Source organism: Toxotes jaculatrix, chromosome 3 (genome assembly GCF_017976425.1).
Source record: "Toxotes jaculatrix isolate fToxJac2 chromosome 3, fToxJac2.pri, whole genome shotgun sequence".
Lineage (NCBI taxonomy): Eukaryota > Metazoa > Chordata > Actinopteri > Toxotidae > Toxotes > Toxotes jaculatrix.
In genome coordinates, this window is record NC_054396.1 from 27,232,910 (window position 1) to 27,254,170 (window position 21,261).

At 42.7% G+C, this 21,261-nt stretch overlaps 1 protein-coding gene and 1 non-coding gene across 2 annotated transcripts; one reads left to right on the plus strand and one right to left on the minus strand.

Moving 5' to 3' along the window:
- The first annotated feature begins 8,202 nt into the window (after positions 1-8,202).
- On the plus strand, positions 8,203-8,275 carry trnak-uuu. The gene has a single exon. It is a non-coding gene; the product is annotated as a tRNA-Lys (tRNA).
- A 6,220-nt stretch (positions 8,276-14,495) lies between these two features.
- On the minus strand, positions 14,496-20,587 carry mych (myelocytomatosis oncogene homolog). Its single transcript, XM_041034327.1, has 3 exons — positions 20,396-20,587; positions 18,110-18,668; positions 14,496-17,033 (listed from the first exon to the last, which is right to left on the minus strand). Exons 2-3 carry the CDS (start codon positions 18,651-18,653, stop codon positions 16,441-16,443), a joined length of 1,137 nt encoding a protein of 378 aa, XP_040890261.1. The 5' UTR covers positions 18,654-18,668; positions 20,396-20,587; the 3' UTR covers positions 14,496-16,440.
- Between the last annotated feature and the right edge of the window lie 674 nt (positions 20,588-21,261).

A 21,261-nucleotide genomic window follows, 5' to 3' on the forward strand; every position in this document is an offset into this window, starting at 1 on the left:
ACACACACACACACACACACGCACACAAAAGAATGTAGAATGTTGGTTTCTTTACATTTTAGGAACATTCTGCAAACAGCCCTGAAGCAAACCAACATAATGATCTGTGCTGGTGTGGGAACGTCGCTTCAGGTACAGGAGATGAGATCCATATCAGGTAGTCCAGTCTGAAGGATTCTCAAACATGTGTACGCAGATTTACAAGTGGGTTCTTGTGTGCTTTTGTACGTGGCTCAGCTCAGTGGGAAAGCTGCTGGAGAAGAATTAAGAATTCATCATGTGTCTGCAAAATCCTGATATGTACAGAGCAGGTATGAGTTGTTTTTTTTTTAAATGTCATAAATCAGCAGTTTGTACCATAAATTTATAAATTATTCCTGTGCATAATTTATGCCCCCAAATACTAAGAACTGCAATTTAGTCATTTATTCGTCAACTGACACATATTTGATTGACAACTATTGTTTTCAAGAATAGTGCAAAAATGCAAACATTGGTTTTCTGACGCTTTACTGTGAAATTCAATAGATCAAATGTGACATATAATGTCTCACACATTAAAATAAGAATTTCATTTGCGTTTCTTTTGTTGACACATTGCAAGACACATGACTATGAACATATTTATAAACATAAATACACGTACAGCTAAACAAAGACCACAGCTAAACAAAACTATGTGAGCACTTGAACATCTGTGCAGGACAGTCAAGTTCTTCCACAGCAAACGGTTAACCATTTCTTTATGGACCTGGCTTTGTGCACGGGGGAATTATCACGTTGAAACAGAAAAGGGCCTTCCCTAAGCTGCTGCAACAAAGTTGGACCATTAAAATTCCTCTTCATTTGAACTCAGGGGTTCAAACCAGGGAAAACAGCTCCACACCAAAAGAAAATAAAAATATTCTAGACTTGTTATTAGACAGTGTATTTAAAGGTTTGTGGGTAGATGCTACCTAGAGTGTGTGGTTGTCAGATGACGTTGAACTGCGTTGTGGCAAAACTTGATCCGGATCAGCCCTGCCATTTTTGTTTTTTTTTTTCCAGAGTATTGTGGTGAGACCCCTCTCTGCACCAACGCAGTGGTCTCACTGACATCAATGAAGAGGCTGCTGCTGCTGCTACAGTGTGTGAAAGTGCCGTTACCACTCACACATGACCCCGACCACACAATCCGTTAGTGTGCGTTCACCCCGCCCACTGGTGACTTCTCCTCACAAGCACGTCCACACACACACACACACACACACACACACACACACACACACACACACACACACACACACAGGGAACCCACTTTCAGTTCCGTATTTGTTTTCCTTTAAGCACATCAGGTCTTACAATAAAAGAGGTGGAGGGTGTGTGTGTGTGAGGTGGTGGTGCCGGCGGAGGGGGGTTGGTGCGGGGTCTCTGTTATGTCCTTCCTGTTTTCTCTTAAGACTTTTGGTTTTCCTCTCAGTCTAAAAGAAGACAACTGACATTTCGCAGCAAAGGACCAGCAACTGAATCAAAAAACGTTCACACATAGACAAACTTGCCAAAGCAGCAAAGAGAGACAGACAAGAAATGTCCACAAATTGACAATCAATGAGACTAAACGCTACACCCAGTGCGAGCAGCTCTGACCCTTTTCAGATCTGGTGTTGACATGCGTCTTGGTTGATCCGATCACAAGTGGACAGGTCTCAGTACGGGCGTCAATGCACCCAAGACGCATTGAGGATGCAGATGCAGTTGTATGTGTTTATAAAGTGGAGGAGTGAGATCTGATCACAACTGGTCACTTAACACTTGTGAAGGGATCAGCCGAAACACACGTTAATGCCAGGTCTGAACAGGGCCTCTATGAGGCTGTACTTGATGTCAGCATGCTAACATGCTCACAATGACCATGCTAACATGCTGACGTAGAGCAGGTGCAGCTGAGGCTAATGGGTAAAACTGTGTAACTCTGTAATTCTAAAACAGATTCTATTTATATCAGTTTTAAACTCACATTGTGCAGTAAGATGTAAATATTCTCCATCAGTTGTTGTGCATAAATACAAGCAGAGAGTATGTATTCCACATAGACATGTATCCATCCACATACTGTACTTGTACACAGTGTATGTTGTAGCTTTATTCACCCACCGGATTATATATAACAGTCATATGTTTATGTTTATTTGCTTTGTTGTCCTTTTTTTTTTGCTGAATGTCCATGTGTATCTCCCTGGTCTTTGTTATTAGTGGTGTGTAGAATGTGTAAGTACATCAAAGTCAAATTCCTTGTATTCACAAACATACTTGACCAATAAAACTGATTCTGACTCTGAAAATGGTTTTGTTTTTGAAACTGATTTGTAAACACTTTCAAAAGGCAACGATGAAAAATGCTGACTTGTCAATGCTGGCATCAAAACAGAAAACATTTATGTGCGTTGTTGCAGAGGGCAATGAAGGACAATGTATTTCGTTTGTTTGTGTTTCATATTGAAACTTGTTGCCCAAGTTTTTCTGATTCTGATCAAAACTTGTCAAACTTGACGCACTGTCTTTGAAAAATGGCAAGTCCTCTCCCAGTGGAACTTGACCTTCCTTCTCCTGAGAAATCTGGCAAAATGGCACGAACAACAGTTGTTTGGCAGGTTGATTAATGCAAAACCTGCAGTCTGAGCGTTTGTTGGAGCCTGAACGTCAGCAAGGCGATCATAAACAGAGAGGGAGGGAGGAGGACGAAAGCCACTGCAGGCACCTTGTTAGCTCTGATTAGAACCTGGATCTCTCTCATTTTCAGTGGTTAATCTGACCAGAAACAGTCTGTTCCTGCATTTGAGTGAAGTTTCCAAGACTTCTGATGACCAACATGCTGCATAAGTTACACATGGCATTTCAACACAGTTCAATTCCATGATTTCCACTGAAACTGTGAGTAGAAAGTTGTAGAGAAATACACAGCTTATGTTATGTGGTAGAGGAAAAACATCACTGTGGTTTTTTTTTTTTAGACAGGATTCAATCACCGTCCAGTCAAACCAAAAAGATGAGCTAAAGCAAAAATATCGTTTCTAATCAATTTCTCTGACAAGACTAAAGAAATAACCACAACATCCTCTGATGAGGCAGACATGGAAAATGCTTATGTAAAACAATGAGGGAACGTTTGAAAACTGGATGACTGGATGATGTACTCAAGACAAGTGCTGAAGACGAACACACAACCACAGCTTAAGCCAGTGATCACACCTATTAAACATAAGGACGTCACACAAAGCTGAAACAGAACAGGCCATGTTTTCTTTTCTCTTTTCTTTTTTTTTTTTTTGTTTTTTTTTTTGTTTTTTTAAAGTGAGACTCCAATCAGGCCAGTCAGGAGCAGACGTGCACCAACAGGCCTCATCAGTCAGGATGAGCAGCTGCGTCCGACAACCGTGAAATCAACGAGAATGGCACACAGAACAAACTCTTCTCTGTTTTCATGTTTGTTGATCAAGTTGATCAGATTTGTAGGGAAATCAATTAAAAAAAAGATTCTATCACTCAATTGTATATTCTTGCACCATGAAAATCTGTAAAGTTCTAAGGGGTTTACAGATCATTGCAAAACAAATAGTGAATTAAACGTGAGGCTAAAGTAAACAAAGTTAAACTGTTAAATTAATAAAAATATGAACGTCAAAGAAAAACTGAACAGAATATTTTTTACATTCGCTGTATCAGTTATCGGGTCCTTACTATCTGTACAGAATGTAGAGGAGGGTCAGTAAACCCAGACGACAGAAAGACTCTTGAAAGCTTAGAAAGTATCTGTGAAATTTGGGATAATCAGACCAAGGAACCTTGGTAATTACGGCAACAATTTGTTGCATTTCACCCCTCGTCAACTTTTATTGTTTTATTTGAGCTGTGATGTGGCTTCTGGTGTCCCCTCAGGGCAACTGTAGATGACTGATAAAGCCTTTAACATTTGGGGGTTTCAGTAAAATAAAACAAGAGACTGAGAGTATGTCTGTGTGGTTGTGTAGCTTCAGGGCACAGATAGAGGATGAGCAGGAAGTAAAGGGTAAAAGGCAAGATAGAGTTATAATGGTTATGGTAGTTGATTTTGGTTTCCAGGTTTTCAAATGTAAAAATTTGGCTCAAAGGTTTTATTTTCAATTTGTTCATGAAAAAGTTAATTCAGTTAATTTACAAAAAATGTAGAAATGCTGTACTTCCATCAAATTCCCCTCATTGTTTGAAATTTTGTCTGGAGCTCACATTACATTGCATTTTCTTTTGATAATATTCTGGGAATTCAGTTGAAATATTGGGAAACCTGACCAGTGTTAGGTGAGAGGCAGTTGGAGCACTTGAAGGATTGAGTCTGTCCAAAAGATTAACAGTTGAATTAGAAAATATCTAGTTCTTTGGGGTGAATGTTATTGATATTCAGAACATAAACCTAGCACCATTTAAAAACGCAGCAAATTCTCATGTTTCTGTGGAGGAGGAACAATGAGGAGGTAATTGAAGAATCTTGGAAATGCAGTGGGGGAAAAATACTTCCAGAATCAGCAGCTAATCCCACTTCGTAACTCTTTTACCCTGCGTTTTTTTCCTCCTTTGTTTTTCTAGAGCACCCTGGAAGACCCCCTGCTGCACTAATACCGAGTTCTTAGTGAAACGAATGAAGAGCCAGAGGTTTTGTGCTGCGGAGCTATTGTTGATGTTAAGAGGCCATTAGCCAGTGTGCTAATCAGATGTGATCTGGACCTCCAGCTAGTTGCCAGAGGAGTTGTACATTCCTGTTTTCTGCATACAGAGACTTCTGTCATTCATGTTGCAGAAATGTTCCACCTGTTCCACCTTTTTCCTCCGTGTTCAGGTTCCTGAAGCACACAAGTTTGACACCTGAGGCCAACTGTGTGCAGAGTAAACACTTCCAAACCAAACAGCAGCAGCACGTGAAGGAGAGCATGAGGAAAGGTTGGATAACCTCGACACTGGAAAGTTTACTTTTAACAGTAAACATGATATTCCTGAGGGGAGAAGGTCGGCTTTATTCTATAGTTTTCCCATTCTCAGCAGCTCTCACAGAAAGACCAAAACCAAAATAAATAAATAAATAAATAAAAAGTTCATCTAGTGTAGTCTTTCCAACACTCAATCCCAGGCATTGATATATGATGAGGACAGACATCTTTAAAAATGGCTCACAAATATATAGTTTCCTATGTGAAGAGATGCCACAGTTATTTCCTCAAGCACTTGGGTGCTGCAGTTTTTAGCAAATGTTACTCAAACAGGAGGCAATCGTTTATTGAAGACTATTTTCAGTGGTAGATTCATGTTTGCTGCTTAAAACTGCTCTGAAATCCCAAACTGAATCTATCCACAGAGTTGTACAGAGCTCAGCTTCTAATTTCACCCTGCCATGAGCTGTACTGCACCAGAGCATGAAGCTTTTTTGATTTTTTTTTAGATTTTTTTTCTCCCATGTTTGTCCTTTGTTGCATTCTCTTGTTTGTGCTGATGATTCAGCCAGAAGTGTTTCATGTCCATCCAATATCCCATGAAATATTCACCTGAAATTGTCTATGGGACAAAGTGAGCCTCTCCTCTTTCTACCTTCACCTGGCCTGAACCGTGTTATGATGATTCATGTTGGTGAGTCACATTCGCTATAATTTGCTGGGATTCCCCCAAAGATTAACTCGCTCTTCTTTGTCTTTTCAGGTGTGGTCTCAGAGGTTTGTGTCAGCAGGTATGTCACAGCATGCACACAGCTTTCGTTCCCTTTGTCTGCTCTCATTTCATTGTGCATGTGTTGTTCTGCCACACACACACACACGGTCACAAATTGTTAACATGAAATTATAAAGTATATGTAACTTGTTTAGTTGAGTCTGGTGTGTTTGGTCTAAGACGGAGGGTCTGCATTCAGCCGCTTTTGTATCTTCTGTGATCAACGATCAAACGAGCACGCCCACTCTCTGCACTGATTAGCCAGGTGTGTGAAGGTGAGAGAATTAGCTGGGTTTAAACCTTTCTCTCCTTCTTTCTTCTGTTTGTCAGTTAAGTGTTCACTCCTACCACCACATTTACAAACTGCTCACTCTCAGTCCTTTCTGCATAACCTGATGTTAAGTTTATTGAAGCGTTTCCTCATTAAAATGTGGGTAAAATGCAATGACCAAACAGTAGCCCCTCCCCCTTGTCCACCTGTTTGTTGTTATTCATGACGTGAGCTCCAGGTGCAGTCTCAATTAATAACGGCCATAGCTGGAACCTCTTGGTACACCTCTTAAACTTGGCACACTTGAAAACTTTGCCAGAAAAGGTAAACAAACACTTCAGGTTCAGGAGAGTGCAGCGTGATTTGCTGTCGGTCACCATGATTTGATTTCCTGACAGCCTGATAATGTGGGATAACATTAACAAAAACTATCCAATGAATAAGTTACCCGTCAGCCAGTATCATCTCATAATTACAGCTTGGTTTGTTTGTAAAAAGCCAGTGTGAACACAAAACAGGCCAGAACTCTCTAACTATTTATCAAGTCGACTGAGCTGAACTTAAAGGTGAAAAAGCGACCTTAGATTAGAGGATGAGAAAGTCCACTCAATGACTAAATCCACCAACCAGAATCAAAGCCTAACCTTAAAATCAGGTCTTCCCTTTGTCTTTATCTTTCTTTCTCTCACACACATTCTTCATTTATACCACAGAGGAAACAAGTCAGATGTCATAGGGGAATTTTTCAAGACTCTGCATTTGTTTTTCCACTCTAAGTGTCATGAAGAGTGGGACCTCCCCTCATCGCTCTCATTTGCATGAACTAAATAACCCCGATTCTGTGTAGAAGCAGATAACGGCATCAGCGTGATCCAAGTGCATGGTCAGCAGCAAACACCTGTGTGCGTACACTTCGTTCGTTGGTTTAAACTCTCTGGAAGGATGCGTCACATCGTTCAATCTCAATTAAATAACAAAGGGACAATAACAAGACAGTGTTCGCTGTGACATCCGTCAACTCTAAACTCTACCAGTGTCCAGGCTGACAACACATGATGAGGAGTACAGCAACCACCCACATGAGACCCAGTGACCCACGTCAAGCATTGTAAAAGATCACAGGTTTTGAGTGTCATAAAGTGTTTCCACACTCTTTCAGGTTTGTGTTGTTTCTATTCATTTCTGCTATGAAAATCAGGTTGCAGGGACGTGAAACCTGCTCAAGTGCAGTGACCTATTACAGAGAACACCATGTCTTGTTGACGTGAGGGCGGATTTGTTAAACTCCTCCCTGACTGTGGGTTCAGGTGCTTGTGGTAAAGTAGCAGGAATGTATTCATTAATTTAGAAACCTATGATGTGCTTTAAAACTTAAAGGGGAAGCCCACTAATTTTATACATCAGGCTACAGGTCTTGTGAAGTACAACAGTATTTCCCCACCCAAAATTAGCTGCTACTAGTGTAACACACCCAGAGTGTACGCCATAAAAAAAGATATCAAATTGACAAGATGGAACATACACATCTTCTCAAAAAAAATCCTTAAAAAGGAGACAATCTCTTGCATGTTTTTTTTTTTTTTTTTTTTCAGAAATTCACTAATCGAATGGGGGAAAATATAACTTTGTCTGTGGCATGATTGCTGATGCCGATCTTGGGATTTTCACACACAATCTTCTCTAAAGTTTAACTCAGACTGGAGCCAAAAACAAAAAACCTCCAGTGTGCATCGGCTCTGAGGATGGAAACACATTGTTAATGAGAGAGGTCAGAGAACGGTCGGACTGGCTGCAGCTGACAGAAAGGCTACTTGGCATCAACAGCATGAAACCATGGACCCAACCAGCCCTGTGTCAACAGTCCAGGCTGCTGGTGGAGTGGGGAATGTCTTCTCAACTCACTTTGGCTTCTTAATACCAGTCAGTCATGGTTTTAATGCCACAGCATGTCTGGGTATTGCTGCTGATTATGTTCATCCCCTTTGTGGCCACAGTTTACGGCTACTACCAGCATGATAATGCTCCATGTCTCCAAAATCCAGAATCCTGAATCCAGTAGAACACCTTCGGGATGTGGTGGAACAGGAGATTGGCAGCATGAGTGAGCAGCTGACAAATCTCCAGAAATGATGTGATTCAGTCATGTCAACATGGAAGAGAATATCAAAGGAATGTTTCCAACATTGTGTGGAATCAATGCAACGTAGAGCTGAAGAGCAGGAGCCTGGATAGCTCAGTCGGTAGAGCATCAGACTTTTAATCTGAGGGTCCAGGGTTCAAGTCCCTGTTCAGGCGGGAGAAGTTTTAAGCAGATCCAGGCGTAACGGAAATTGTCCAACATGATCTCTTCCTAGACTTTTCTGTTATGGATCAGCAGAGAGTGGTGAAGAAGAACATCACCATCATCATCCGCTTGACTTGACTACCAAGAATTAGTATGTTGTTCCTAATACAGTACTCAGTGAGTGTGTGTGTATAATATATACATAAAGTCTTGTGTGTTTTGTGTGTATATGTATAAAGGCATCAGAGTGCATGGTGTCACGCGCTCTCAACTTTAAAAGGTGTTTACCTTAGAGTCGGAATAGCTGCAGTAACCTAATCTGGTTGTTACTGCCTGCATGGAAACACAGGTCAGGTCAGAGTTATAGGAAGCAGACTCCGTGGAGTCTCCTGCACCTCACAGCTAATGTGTGACACAGACAGTTGGCTGCTTCCTTTAGCATGCTAATGGTGTGTCGATGAGAGCACTTTCACACGTTTGATGGATTGGAGGGGGTCAGTGAAGCAGAAGGTCGGGGGGGTGAGAGCAAACACGCGACGTAAACAAGTGTCTAAACTATCAGGTGAGGTGCCACGGCCCAGCAACATTTACACACCAACAACACACTGATGCTGCGTCGAACCGAGCTCCCCCCAATCACACATACAACTGCTAACACAAACTAATAACACCTGAGGGCTGAGATGCTCGGTTACCACTAGACGACGACTCTCCTCAACCATTTGCTGAATGTCACTCACACCACTCAGTAAGAATATTGGAGGAGCAGTTAAGGACACAAGGCAGTACATGCAGTCTGTTTTTTGTTCAGGTCTCTCTCTTTCATCCCATCAGTCTATAGATAGAATGTTTCTGCATTTGCTTCCATGCAGACAGGATGGAGGGAATACAATTTTAAACAGTGAGACAGTGAGAGAAAGTAAACAACAAAAAAAATAAGGTTGGAGGTGAGTCCAGGTGAGTCCTGAGGCACGGTTTCTGAGCACAGGCTGTTTACATTTCTCCATGGACTGAGCGCGTTGATGCTTTCACAGTATTTACTGTATATAGCACCTACACCTGCTTCATCATCAGAAAAAAACATGTAAATCTCACTTTCTACTCTATGGCCCCTTTAACTCTATCAGGTCCTCATGTTATTGGTTATCTTTGCTAATGTAGAACAGCAGGAGATAAAATCCAGAAACCCTGACATTTGGTCCTGGACTTGTCTCAAATCTGACCTGAACCTGAACCAGTCTGTAATTGGGCAATAAAATTATGCTACATGGCCAAAACTATGTGGACATCCTACTCATTACTCTCCATTAATCTAGGGGTGTGCAAAATCATCTTGTATCAGGGTTCTGTTCAGGCTGTGTATAGTACAATTATTGGGTTGTCACCTTGTAGATCTGTGAGTTTTATTAAATTGTTTTCAGACTCTGATATCACTGAAAAGAAACTGTTGCCTGCAGGTGTTAACACACAGGAATTTACTCGGGAAATCTTAAATGATCCATCAGACACTAATGAGACGCGGCTTCCTAACTCCTGCCAAAACCAGTCCGTCTGATTTTAGTTGTATTTCACTGGGCTTTTTGTTTATTTTGCTTGTGCAGATGCAAAATCATCATATTTTGTCTAAAACGTGGGATTGCACCTACAGCAAGTTTACTTTTCATTACAGCCTTTGTGTAGAAAAGTGCTGAGTTTTAATCTTCAATAAGAACAAACGCGTTCGGCTCCTGAAGGGATTTTACCTCAGGCTGGAAGCAAATTACATAAATTTTCTCTGCATGAATCTCGTTTAACGAGAACATTTACAGACATGGAGACAAAGGCAAACACACACATTCACACAAATAAGAAAAAACACACATTCATGCTTTCTTGGCATCCCCACTGGCTATGCACATACACACACACACACAGTGTGCCAGCCAGCCCAACTCCGAATCCCGTGCTTCTGACAGAGCTCTGATATAATAGCCTTATTATTTTAACATGACTCTTACAGCCAGTGACGTGCAGACGGGAAACGCGTCGTCAGAGCTGGCTGGCGGCTCTTGGGGGGAGCTTATGGCCAGGCACCAGAGCAAAGAGTTCTGGGTAATGGGTTACAGATGAGGGGAATGTAGGGCAGCTGCGTCAGCCTGAGAACAAACTAGAAGGACTGTCGACTTACCGGCTGATGAGTCACATCCAGGCTGAATTTAGATTTAACATCTCAGCGTGAGCACACGATGATGAAGATGATGATTGACAACAGCTGCTACACACCGACTGCCCAAAGGATAAACTGGTGTGATTTTATCACACATGAAATTTTCACAACATTTTCTGTACATTTAATTACGTTCAGAGGAGATTCAAAGAAAGTGGACTGAGTTGGTTTGGACTCTGAGGGTCACCCAGGCGGAGCGCCAGCATGAAGCGGCTTAGGGGGCAGTTAAAATGGTGAGGAGGCAAATCTTTTTGTGTACTGACACAGTAGGCTGTCACCCTGCTATGCCTATTTCTGCATTTTTTTTTCATCTTGCAGGTGGCAGTATAGTGGCATTAAGACCAGATGCGAACATTTCCCTACCTTGGGAGCCGTGGGTTTGTTCTGACCTTGCTTGGTGCCGGTGTAACATCTCCAGCAGCTGGTGGAGCTAGCAGATTGAGTTCAAACTCAGTGATATCATTGCTGCCTCGGGGGTCGTTGGTGTTTTGTTTTTTTCTGATGTCCATCCTTACTACTGAACTGCTTTATGGCTAAACAAACAAGAACTGTAACACGAGAGTGAAACTATTTTGCAAACTAACTAGCTTTGGTGTTAACAGTTTTTTTTTTTGTTCACATTGCGTACAGCGTGCCGTGAGGTTCAAATCTAATAAATATTTATCCTCATAACGCACAACAAACAGCTCTGTCCATGGTTCTGAAATAACAGCGCTATGATACAGGAACATGTTTGAATGTTGTGGGAAAAGAGACTGGATCAGGTAACAAGCCTCAAATACTTTATGGGGGAAAACTTTAAAGAAAGTGCTTCTTTACAGTCAGTTCAGAAAACACCAAAAAAAAAACCCAAGTATGTAGCACACTCATGACTCATGTGTGTTGTACTGTGGCTCGGTGTTTGTACTCAGAATGTGGTTTGGGTTGAGTTGTGTTATAACCTCCTCTCTGTGGTCTCTCATTATTTCCTGCAAGGCTGGAAAATAAAAACGGGGAAATTTTCAGCCTCGCGTCTCGTTTTTCTCTTTGTCTCTTGATTTTCTCTGTTCCTTGCAGTTTTTTTCTCATTTGTTTCCTCTCTTTTATATTATTTTCCATCTCTCCATCCTTCTCTCTCCCTCTGTCGTGATGTGGCGGATCAGGATGAATGAGTCAGAATATTTGGGTCACTGAACCACACAAGAAGCAAACACAGTCAGCCACACAGGCACACACTGGATTTGGTGTGTTACAGTTGGCCTTTAAAGTGACACTCCACCCAAAATGTGACTAAATCAAACACAATCCCATGACCTTGGGAAAAAATTTGTTTACTCATTCATGGAGAATGTAAAATTCCAGTTAAGTTTCCATGACATTTTGTCTTGTGAAAACATACAGGTGAGCATCATAAACTCATATAAACTCGTGTGATTCAGTTACACAAGTGCAGCGTGGGTGGAAGTAATAAGATAATTAGAGATAAGAAGACTAATAGCCTGTAAATTAAAAAAAACTAAACACAAATAAATGTCTCAACCAGTGCCAGGTTTTAGCAAAACTCTACCTTCTCACTTCTTCGTGGTTTTATCAGAGTGAACAGGAAAAGAGCCTGAGATAATAACTTTGTGTGTTTGTGTTTATTTAGCACAGTTATTATCAGGCCTCTCCCTGCACTCTTTCATAAAACAACAAACCTAATCTGTCGCTCGCTGATGAAAAGGCTTTTATGGCATCTGAGCCTATCTGTTAGCTGCTATCTGACACACCTGGCAGTCATATCCACTGGCTCACCTTGACCTACATAGCTGCACACAAATGCTCCATGGCAATCCTTACATGACTGAATACAACAGGTTACTGATTGACTTTTAAAATCTTTTTAAATCCTTAAAATAAACCAACCCTCAGCTCCGTCCACAATTTTCTGTTCTGTGAACTTTGGTGAAGCTTAATTTGAAAATTTACATTCCAAAATGAAGTGCTAACCATTCACAAAGCTTAAATCTCTACTGACAGGGAAAAAAACAAATATTTTGCTTATCATGTTCTCTGTTCTATCCCTTTAATGCTCTCTGTGGCTGTTTTTACAAAGATGCTTTTTCTATGCTGTTTGCCTTGTTCATGCAAAGGAACTCTACAGGTAAACATCTGGCTGCTGAACTGGTGAAGCGAAAGATTTCCAGAAACGACCTTAAATGAAACACCTACACTGCACATGAACAAGATAACATAGAAACTCTGCAGAGTATAAACACACACACACACACTGGTCTGGCACATGTCCACCTGCTCCACATGCACATAGAGACACATGGACTGAGCTCAGGTTGCACAATACATCTGCCTTGTGCAGCCCCATACTTTGCCCTGAGAAAACATTTGCATATCTGCACATCTGGGAGGGGCCACTGAGGGTGACAGGTGTGTGAAGGTGAGCATTTTTGCACAGAGCGACGACTGTGGATTTCTCATGGTGGCTGCACCCTGTGAGCTTCAGTCAGGATGGGGGCTTCCGATCGCTATTTTCAGTCTCAGGTTGATGTTTGACATGCAGAATCTCAGGGATCTCCAATATCCAGCTGCTCTGAGAAAGGGTGGGACTGACCTCTCACTCAGAACATCAGGATATGTTGAGCTTTCACATCCTTGTTTGTATAATTGCACAACAAAATATTACAAGCAGGATAGAAGCAGGGCAGGTGCAAGGACGTAAATCAACGTGAAGCCACGTTCACACAGACATTGGCGCTGTGAAAAACACAGAGCTCCTCATTCATTGTAATGAGCAGAGGTTCCAGGAATCAAAACACAGGTTGTCAAACAAAACACGTCAACTTGGCTCACCTCAACCCAATGTGAGAACATCCTGTAATGCACTGCACTGGCAAATAAAACACACCCATCAGGCATAACATTATGACCCCTGACAGGTGAAGTGAATAACACTGATTATCTCTTCATCATGGCACCTGTTAGTGGGTGGGATATATTAGGCAGCAGGTGAACATTTTGTCCTCAGAGTTGACGTGGCCTGCAAATTCCCCAGATCTCAGTCCAATTGAGCGTATGTGGGATGTGCTGGACAAACAGGTCCGATCCATGGACGTCCCAACTTACAGGACTTAAAGGATCTGCTGCTAACGTCTTGGTGCCAGATACCACAGCACACCTTCAGGGGCCTAGCGGAGTCCATGCCTCGAAGGGTCAGGGCTGTTTTGGCATCAAAAGGGGGACCAACACAATATCAGCACTGTAAAAAACGAAGTGTTCTTCATTAATTACAATGAGTTTTTAAAAAAATTTGTGGGTATGGAGAAGTGAGCTTACTAGATCCTCACCCAGCCAAACTTTGGTTAGTTCTCCTGCATCAATTTTCTTGTCACTGTCTGTGGTGAGTCTGATTCTTAAGCACAGCTAGGAGGACACATGTAAACAAGTTTACATGGATGTTTTATAGGTTGTAATGAAGTTGTATTACACAAGATTAGAATGTATTAGATCCTATGTATCACTGTTGACAAATGACTCCTACAATGGTTGTGTGTTTGTGAGTGTATGTATAATAAACTACACAGACATCAAACTCTCATTCATTCTTTAATTACAGCAATATTAAAAAAAAAAAAAAAAAGTGCTGCTTGGTAAAGAACAGAACATTTCTTTTAAATCCTTAATTTCAACATAACCAAAGAAAAACAAACAAACAAAAATAATTTATGATACAACAAAAACATTTACATAAAATATTTTATTTTACAAAATCTGTACAATATTTAAAAAAAAAAGTAAAGGAAAACAAACATTACAGGCCAGACTGCAGCCAGGTGGAGGTAGGTTTTATGATGCTAAGAAAAAAAAAAAAAGAAATCATTCCTGCTGTGTCTGGTTAAAACCTCAAAATCTTCAGAAGGCAGTTCTTTGTCACAAGGGACAAATAAAAATAAAAAATAAAATAAGAGACCTTTGGAGGAAAAGCCGAGAAGCTAAGGCTTCTCATGTTGGAAGAAGACGAGGTTTTAACCAGACAGCAACATCACCAAACAAAGGAAACAAGGAGTCCTGAACAGAATGCATTTCAAGGCAGAACAGGTTTTTTTTTTACCATTAAAACACCGGAACACCTCAATTTGAATTATTCCTACCAACCAGGGTCTGTTCAAGTACACTCAGACTGAAGGAGGAAAAACTCTATTCATAAAAACAGGAGGCATTTTAAGACATTTGACACAAATAAGCAAATGTTTTTTCCATTTGCACATTTCATTACAAAACAGCACATTGAATGGATAACATTGGCAATAATGGATATTATTTAGAATAAAATGGCATTCCATTAAACATTCAATCCCGTTACTGATATTTCAAACTTCAGATCCAGCCCAAAGTACAAGTTCAACAAATCACCTGATTTTAAGTGGATACAACAGGCTCCTGGTGAACGCGTACAACCTTAATTTTTAACGTTTTGCCTCCTAAAATTATTACTTGGTGTCAAAGCTCTGTTCAGCAGCCATTTTTTCTCCCCCATGTAATCACAACTAAGTTTAACTGGGCACAAAACGGTGCCAGTGAAGGCTGAACTCTGTCTCAACTCTTAAAACACAGGAATGTTGGTCAAAGTCAGTGGCGCTCATTCATGTAACAAGTACATGGTTCGAATCTCATCTCATACAAGCTCTTTTCATTTGAGAAGGTTTGATCCACGAGGGCCACCGACCACTAAATGACAATGAGCTATTTCCACTAGATAATGGTCGTCTAACAATAAAATTGTTGACAAGTTTTTCTTAATTTACACATAGCAAAATAGCCACTCTACACAACTAAATGTCACAGTATCGCTGCTGTTGCAGCTTCCTCCAACCAGAACCTTTAAATAAAATGCCAGGACACCGTCAGTCTGTCACACATGCAAGAATCAAACGTCATCCAGAGGTTTTGAGTCCTGACTTTGGCTAATTTGCTACGACAGCGCGGCTCGCGGTTCAGTTCACGTTCCAGTTCAGTCTCTTCAAAACCTGAATGCTGGTTAATATGGCTACGTCTGAGTTTGAGCAATTCATTAATGACATAACACTTAAATACACAAAGCAATTTCCAACGTGAGAAAACGTGCACACTCTGAAGCGAGTGAACTGCTGGTGAACTGGACCCATGCCAAGCATTGTTATGTGTACAGTATCAAACCTGGTAAATACAGTATTGTCATTAACTTACATTAACCTGATAACAGAGTGGTGTTGGGCCCAAGGGTCCGCCTGAGGCCAGGTAGGGCTGGACGCACACTGAAGGACCTTTTCCCGATCGAAAAATTAAAACGCATCAGAACTGGAATTTCGCTGGAACAGACAAAGGTGCGGTTGATCAAGTAACTTCGAAGCCACCAACAAACACCTGTCAGTGTGGAGGGATCACTGGTTAGTATGGCTATAAGACATCCTGAAAATACAATATTCAAGTTTCATACAACTACTGAGCTGCTGTGGCTTCCAGTTATTTGACCCAATGCTTCATCTTCGCCATTTACATCCCCAAAGTAAAGATCCTCAAATGGGATCAGGAAACAAAACAAATTACAAAAGATTTCGTCCTTGCCGTTCAGTGTGCATCCAGCCAAACTAAAAAAAAATAAAAAAAATATCTGCTCGCTCTCTCCTCATTTCAGCTTTAAAAAAAAAAAAAAAAAACATCCTACGCTCTACAACAGTCAGCAGTCAAGGCATGAGAATGATCAACTCTGAGGCAATGAGTGTGTTGTGTCTGTCCATACCAACAGTGTGCGTGTGTGAGTCTACATAGTCCAGAGCCACTGTTACCATAAAGTCTTTGAAATGTCAAACTTTGTGCGGTCTTTTCAGCATGACACGCCATCCTTTATCGCCCCCATCCCTATGTCTTTGTACAAAGTCTCTTCCCTTGTCCACCCCATCCCACCCCACGCAGTCTCCTAACAGCTACAAATGCAGCCCATGGTTCGCCCCTGGTCCATTAGCTGTGCAACCGCTCCAGCCTGGCTTTCAGCTCTTCCTGTTTGGCTCTCAGTTTGTCCCTCTTGGACTGTAGTCTGTGGCTCTCGTCCTCCAGGCTGCAGATGCAGTCTCTGGCCTTCTTCAGGATCACCACCTTGGACGCCTTGTCGTTGTGCGACAGCTCTGGCACGTTGTCGCGAAGGCGCATGAAGCAGTTCTTCAGCTCGTTGCGCCTCTGCCTCTCCATCACGTTGTGAGTCCGCCGCCGCTCCTCCTCATCCTCAGTCTCCGTCGAGCTTCGGGATGAGTTGTGGTGGTACCGCAAGGACGAAGACGATGATGAAGAGCTGCGAGAAGAGTGGTGGAAGCGCAAGGAGCCGTCACTCCCTCTCGAGCGCTTGCTGGACGAAGATGAGGACGAGGAGGAAGGTGGCGGTGAGGCGGGGCAAGGCGCAGCGTAGTTGTGTTGCAGCTGAATCTCGATGTGGTGGCGCTGAAGAGCCCGCTGCTCCTCTTCCTGCTTCTGCTGACGGGCAGACTGGTCAACCAATGGGGGCAGAGGGGAGGGGCTGGAGGTACAGCGGCCGACCGTCACCACATCAATCTCTTCTTCTGTCAGAGGCAAGAGGAGAAGATGAGAGATGGGTTAGATGGGTTTTCTGGTACAACCTTGTTTTCTTTCTGGTAATTTTATCTGGTGTGGTGTGACGACATTTCAGAGGAGCGCTGACACCAAACACAAAAGTGTAGACACTGTACACAGCACACCGTGAGGGTCTTGGCTCACACCCAGTACAACATCAGTCAGTAGTGAAAACCTTTCCCTCTGTAAACAGCCACAAATATGCAGACGCTTACTACTGTTTGCAAACTCTGTTAATGAGTGAAGGCGACTCAAGATTACAGCAACAGTTAAATGTATAAACAGTAGTTAGAGTTTCAGTGTCTGACAGTGTCTCGAGCGAAACTGGAGCAGAAAAACACAACCACCTAATCATTTACTGATGAAATGAATAGGTCAAAACTAAAATTAAAACATGAGTCTTAAAAAAAAAAAAAGTCCCAAAATGTTCAGCGAGAAACACTTCAACAAATATCAGTCCGCCACTTCCTCTCTGGTTCACATTCAGGGATGCCGCTGGGCTCGAGTCGGTGAAACGAGAGAGTTAATGGCTGAAACCATAACTGTTACGCTAAACATGAATCACTCACACACTAACACGCCCGCACAGTCAATTATCCCTCCTAAATCCTCTCATCTAGTCATGTCAGTCAACGGCCAAAACCCCGCCCACGCTTCAACAACATCCTCGAGTCATAAAGGCTCCCGCAGATTACAGGTGGGCGTCCCGGGAGTCCAGATAAGCCGAGTGCAAAGAACAATTTGGGCTCCGCGCCACTAAACATTAACAGTGAATTATCAATGAAATGCCAGTGAAACCGTTCTGGGCGAGGAGTGTTTATACTGATAAGCTGCACAGTGACAGGGCATGAATGAGATTAAAGTCTGATCTAACCATCTGCACTAAAACGTCAATAAAACTCAAAAACAACAAAAGAATTTGAAAAAGTGGTATTTTGTTAAAAATTGGATCTCTGACCTAAGACCCGCAAATCCAAACATTCTCACTGAACTTTTATCTGGGTGAAAATCATGAATGCAAAATGAGGATAAGTTCTGAACTCACCAGAGTCACTGGATGAATAGACCGACAACTCGCCACCAGTTGATCCGTAGTCTGATGTGGACTCGCTGGGCTCCTGAGTGTCCATCAGGTTCTGGCAGTCCAGTGTGGAGCCTGCGATCTCCTCAAAGATGCTTGTGTCGATGTCAGACAGCAGCGGGCTGGAGCCGAGCATCGTGGAGACCAGCTTCTCCTCCAGGCTCTTGTCCGCTGCCAGGCACTGCCACAGGCAGTCCTCGCCGCTCTCCTCCAGAGGGGAGCAGGGCTGGCTGGACTCGCCTTCCTTCTCTACGGCATCGGAGTGGAAGAAGTCGCAGTTCCAGCTGAGCTGCATGTCGTGATCCTCCAGAAGGATGTCTGACACGTAGCTCAGCTGGTCCTCCTTGGACAGGGGCTTACCGCCACCCAGTCCGGCCTTCATGGGGGGGGACTGGGGGGGTGTCGGCAGCGACTGGAGGTCCTTCATCAAACTCTGGCAGAACTCATCATCAAAGAGCAGCGGCTCCGAGGAAAACCAGTCCTGCGACTGAGCGAAGCTTTGCAACATGATTGATTGTAGAATCTGGGAGAAAAACAATAAAAACCAGGACAAAAAAGAAAAACAAAAAAACAAAAATCAGAGAGGTAGTAGAGCTTATAAAGTTTAAATCCAGAGAAGCGGAGTCAGTAGTGTGTTCAAAGCAGCGCCTTGTCTGGGTTTAACGGGGTAAATCCCAACAGCAGCAGCAGCAGCAGCACATGCAGTAGTGAAAGTTTAAACCACTTTCTCGAGACTGAGACCCTGACCGGTAGTGTGCCACCTTTTAGCTGTGTTTACATCACTGTAGCCCCGCCCCGCTGCTCCCCAGGGGGGCCGTATATCACCCCAGAGATTAACACCCCCTGCCCATGACATCATAGGAACAGCTGGGAGAGACAGGGGCAGAAACTTAAACCCCTCTTTCCACAATTTACATTTTTCCTTCTCAGAAAGTAAATGAAAACACCGGCAAGTGGAGCCCGGCTGCCTGCTGACATGGAAAACGATACTTTGAGAGAAAGGATGGGTGGCGTTTGTCTTTCTCCTTTTTGTTACTCAACACTTAAAACCCCCTGAAACCCGTCTCACACACATGACCGAATCTAAACACTTTCACAACTTCTCCCAGAGAATATTAAAATAAATAAATAAATAAATAAATGCTTTGCTCAGCACAAAGCCTGGGTAGTTATCATGTATAGAGCCACAGGGTCTTTCTTATGATAATACTAACTAGTCAGGACATGCAGGTTTTCAGCTTCTATTATAAATCATTATCATAAAAACCTTAAATTTTATTGCAAAATGTTATAAATTAATGTCTGATTAAATAAACGTAACTAAAGATGGAACAGACAGGGACGTAGGTCTATTTAGTGTGTGTGTGTGTGTGTGTGTGGGGGGGGGGGGGGGGGCTATAGTGCTCCTATGGGGTCTTATGGTATGTGCATGTATGGCAGGCTGTGCTGGAGAACAAAGCAGCCGTGTGTGTGCTGCAGACTTAAAGGCTGCCTTTCTTTAACCATCACAGCCTGAGTAACCTGAGCCAAAACCTAAACACAGACCAGTCCGCGTCGAAACAAGCCAGTAAAAATGAGTAATTAATGGTGTTTATGATGACATTTACCCCGCTCCACATAACAGTAACCGACTGTTTATTGGACGTGAACGCACGCCTTTGACCAACACTACCGGCGACTGAGCACAGCTGGTGCGGAACTGCAGACGGACGGGAGCGTGACATTAAAACTACTGATTTCTGAATGAGGTTTTGAATTCAGACTAGCCGGGGCTTCATTCTCTGCCATTAGGTCGCGTTGGCTGCATGTACTTTTGCACCAGACTCCGTTTAACAGTTGTATTAAAACATGAAAACTTAAAATCCGCAAATTTAAAATTTGGATTTTAAACCAGATTTCTAAACGCGACTAAAATACTATAACATGCAACAAGCCATTCTGCTTCAGTGTTTCCGTGTGGAGAAAAAAAAAAAAATCAAAGTCAATGGTTCAAAAGCTCAAAGTCCTACAGATATCCAAAGGTTGACACGCTGCAAGGGTCATTTAAAACCGGCGTGGGTTGAGCAACGCCGCGCACCCACGTGAACCCTGCACTCTTTCTCCGATTCACCACTTCAAACGCCGTGCAACGCAAACAGCCAACAAAGCAACTGACAAAAAAAAACCCCCACCATTAAACACACAAAAATGAAGTGACTTTAAATGTTTAAGTTAGCTAACATTTGGTATCCCCGGTCCCGGCTGCCTTACCTTCAGCTGTCCTTACAGAAGGGGAATTCAAAAGGAAGGGAAATCAGGAAAATGTCACGAAAAAATATCCGATAAAGTCCACAGAGGGCAATGTAGAGCTAGACCAGTCTTCTTGAGTGACTTTTTCTGCGTGTGAAATTAAAGTTGGAACCGGGCAGCATGGTGCGTTTGTATCGGGGTTTTCTCCTCCTCCGCTCAGACAGAGTGGGTGTGGCCGACCGGGCTGCTCGGCTTATGTACAGCTGGCGCGCTCGTCGTGTCCTTCCGCCAGAAAAAAAAAAAATCGCGCCAAAAAATGAAAATCGATAACAGGTCGGTGAAGACTATCCGACCCGTCGCCCGTATGACCGCCGTCGGTTGCCGTTTCGATCGAGTCCAAGCGGGAAAACCGGCGGCGATTGCATGTATGGTTTGCATGGCACTGAAGTGGGGGGACTATGTTTTCCTGAGGTGGAGTGATATTATGCGGTCAGGGATTCCAGGAAAATGATGGCGGTAAAATTTGGGACAAACACACGTGGATTGTGCAGAGAAGCCGGGTGTCTTACTACCTGTCTGTCTGTCTGTCTCACCTCAGAGCGTCAGCTGAAGCCCAGAGTTATAGCGCAGGCAGTGTAAAGCTCTTTAAAGTTCATATTTTATTCAGTATTCAGAAATAAAAGAGGCAAGTAAGCGGTGCGTCAAAATGTATGATTCACTGCAGAAAAAAAGTTTAAGGAGGAATGGAATGTAGTGGGCACAGTAAGCGGTTTGGTATTTTTGCGGCATGTTATGAGGCAGGGACTCTAACAGTGTGTTTTCTCCCCCTCTATAGCGTGAAGTGTAGTGATTTGACAGAGAGCCAGGCACAAAGGCAGGCGGAATGC

What these genes read in the sequence shown, in the direction of transcription:
- mych (XM_041034327.1), bottom strand. Translation starts at nt 18,653, where the DNA reads ATGTTGCAAAGCTTCGCTCAGTCGCAGGACTGGTTTTCCTCGGAGCCG. An exon ending in CTATTCATCCAGTGACTCTG is followed by an intron (nt 17,034 to 18,109) that starts GTGAGTTCAGAA and finishes TGCCTCTGACAG; the next exon opens with AAGAAGAGATTGATGTGGTG.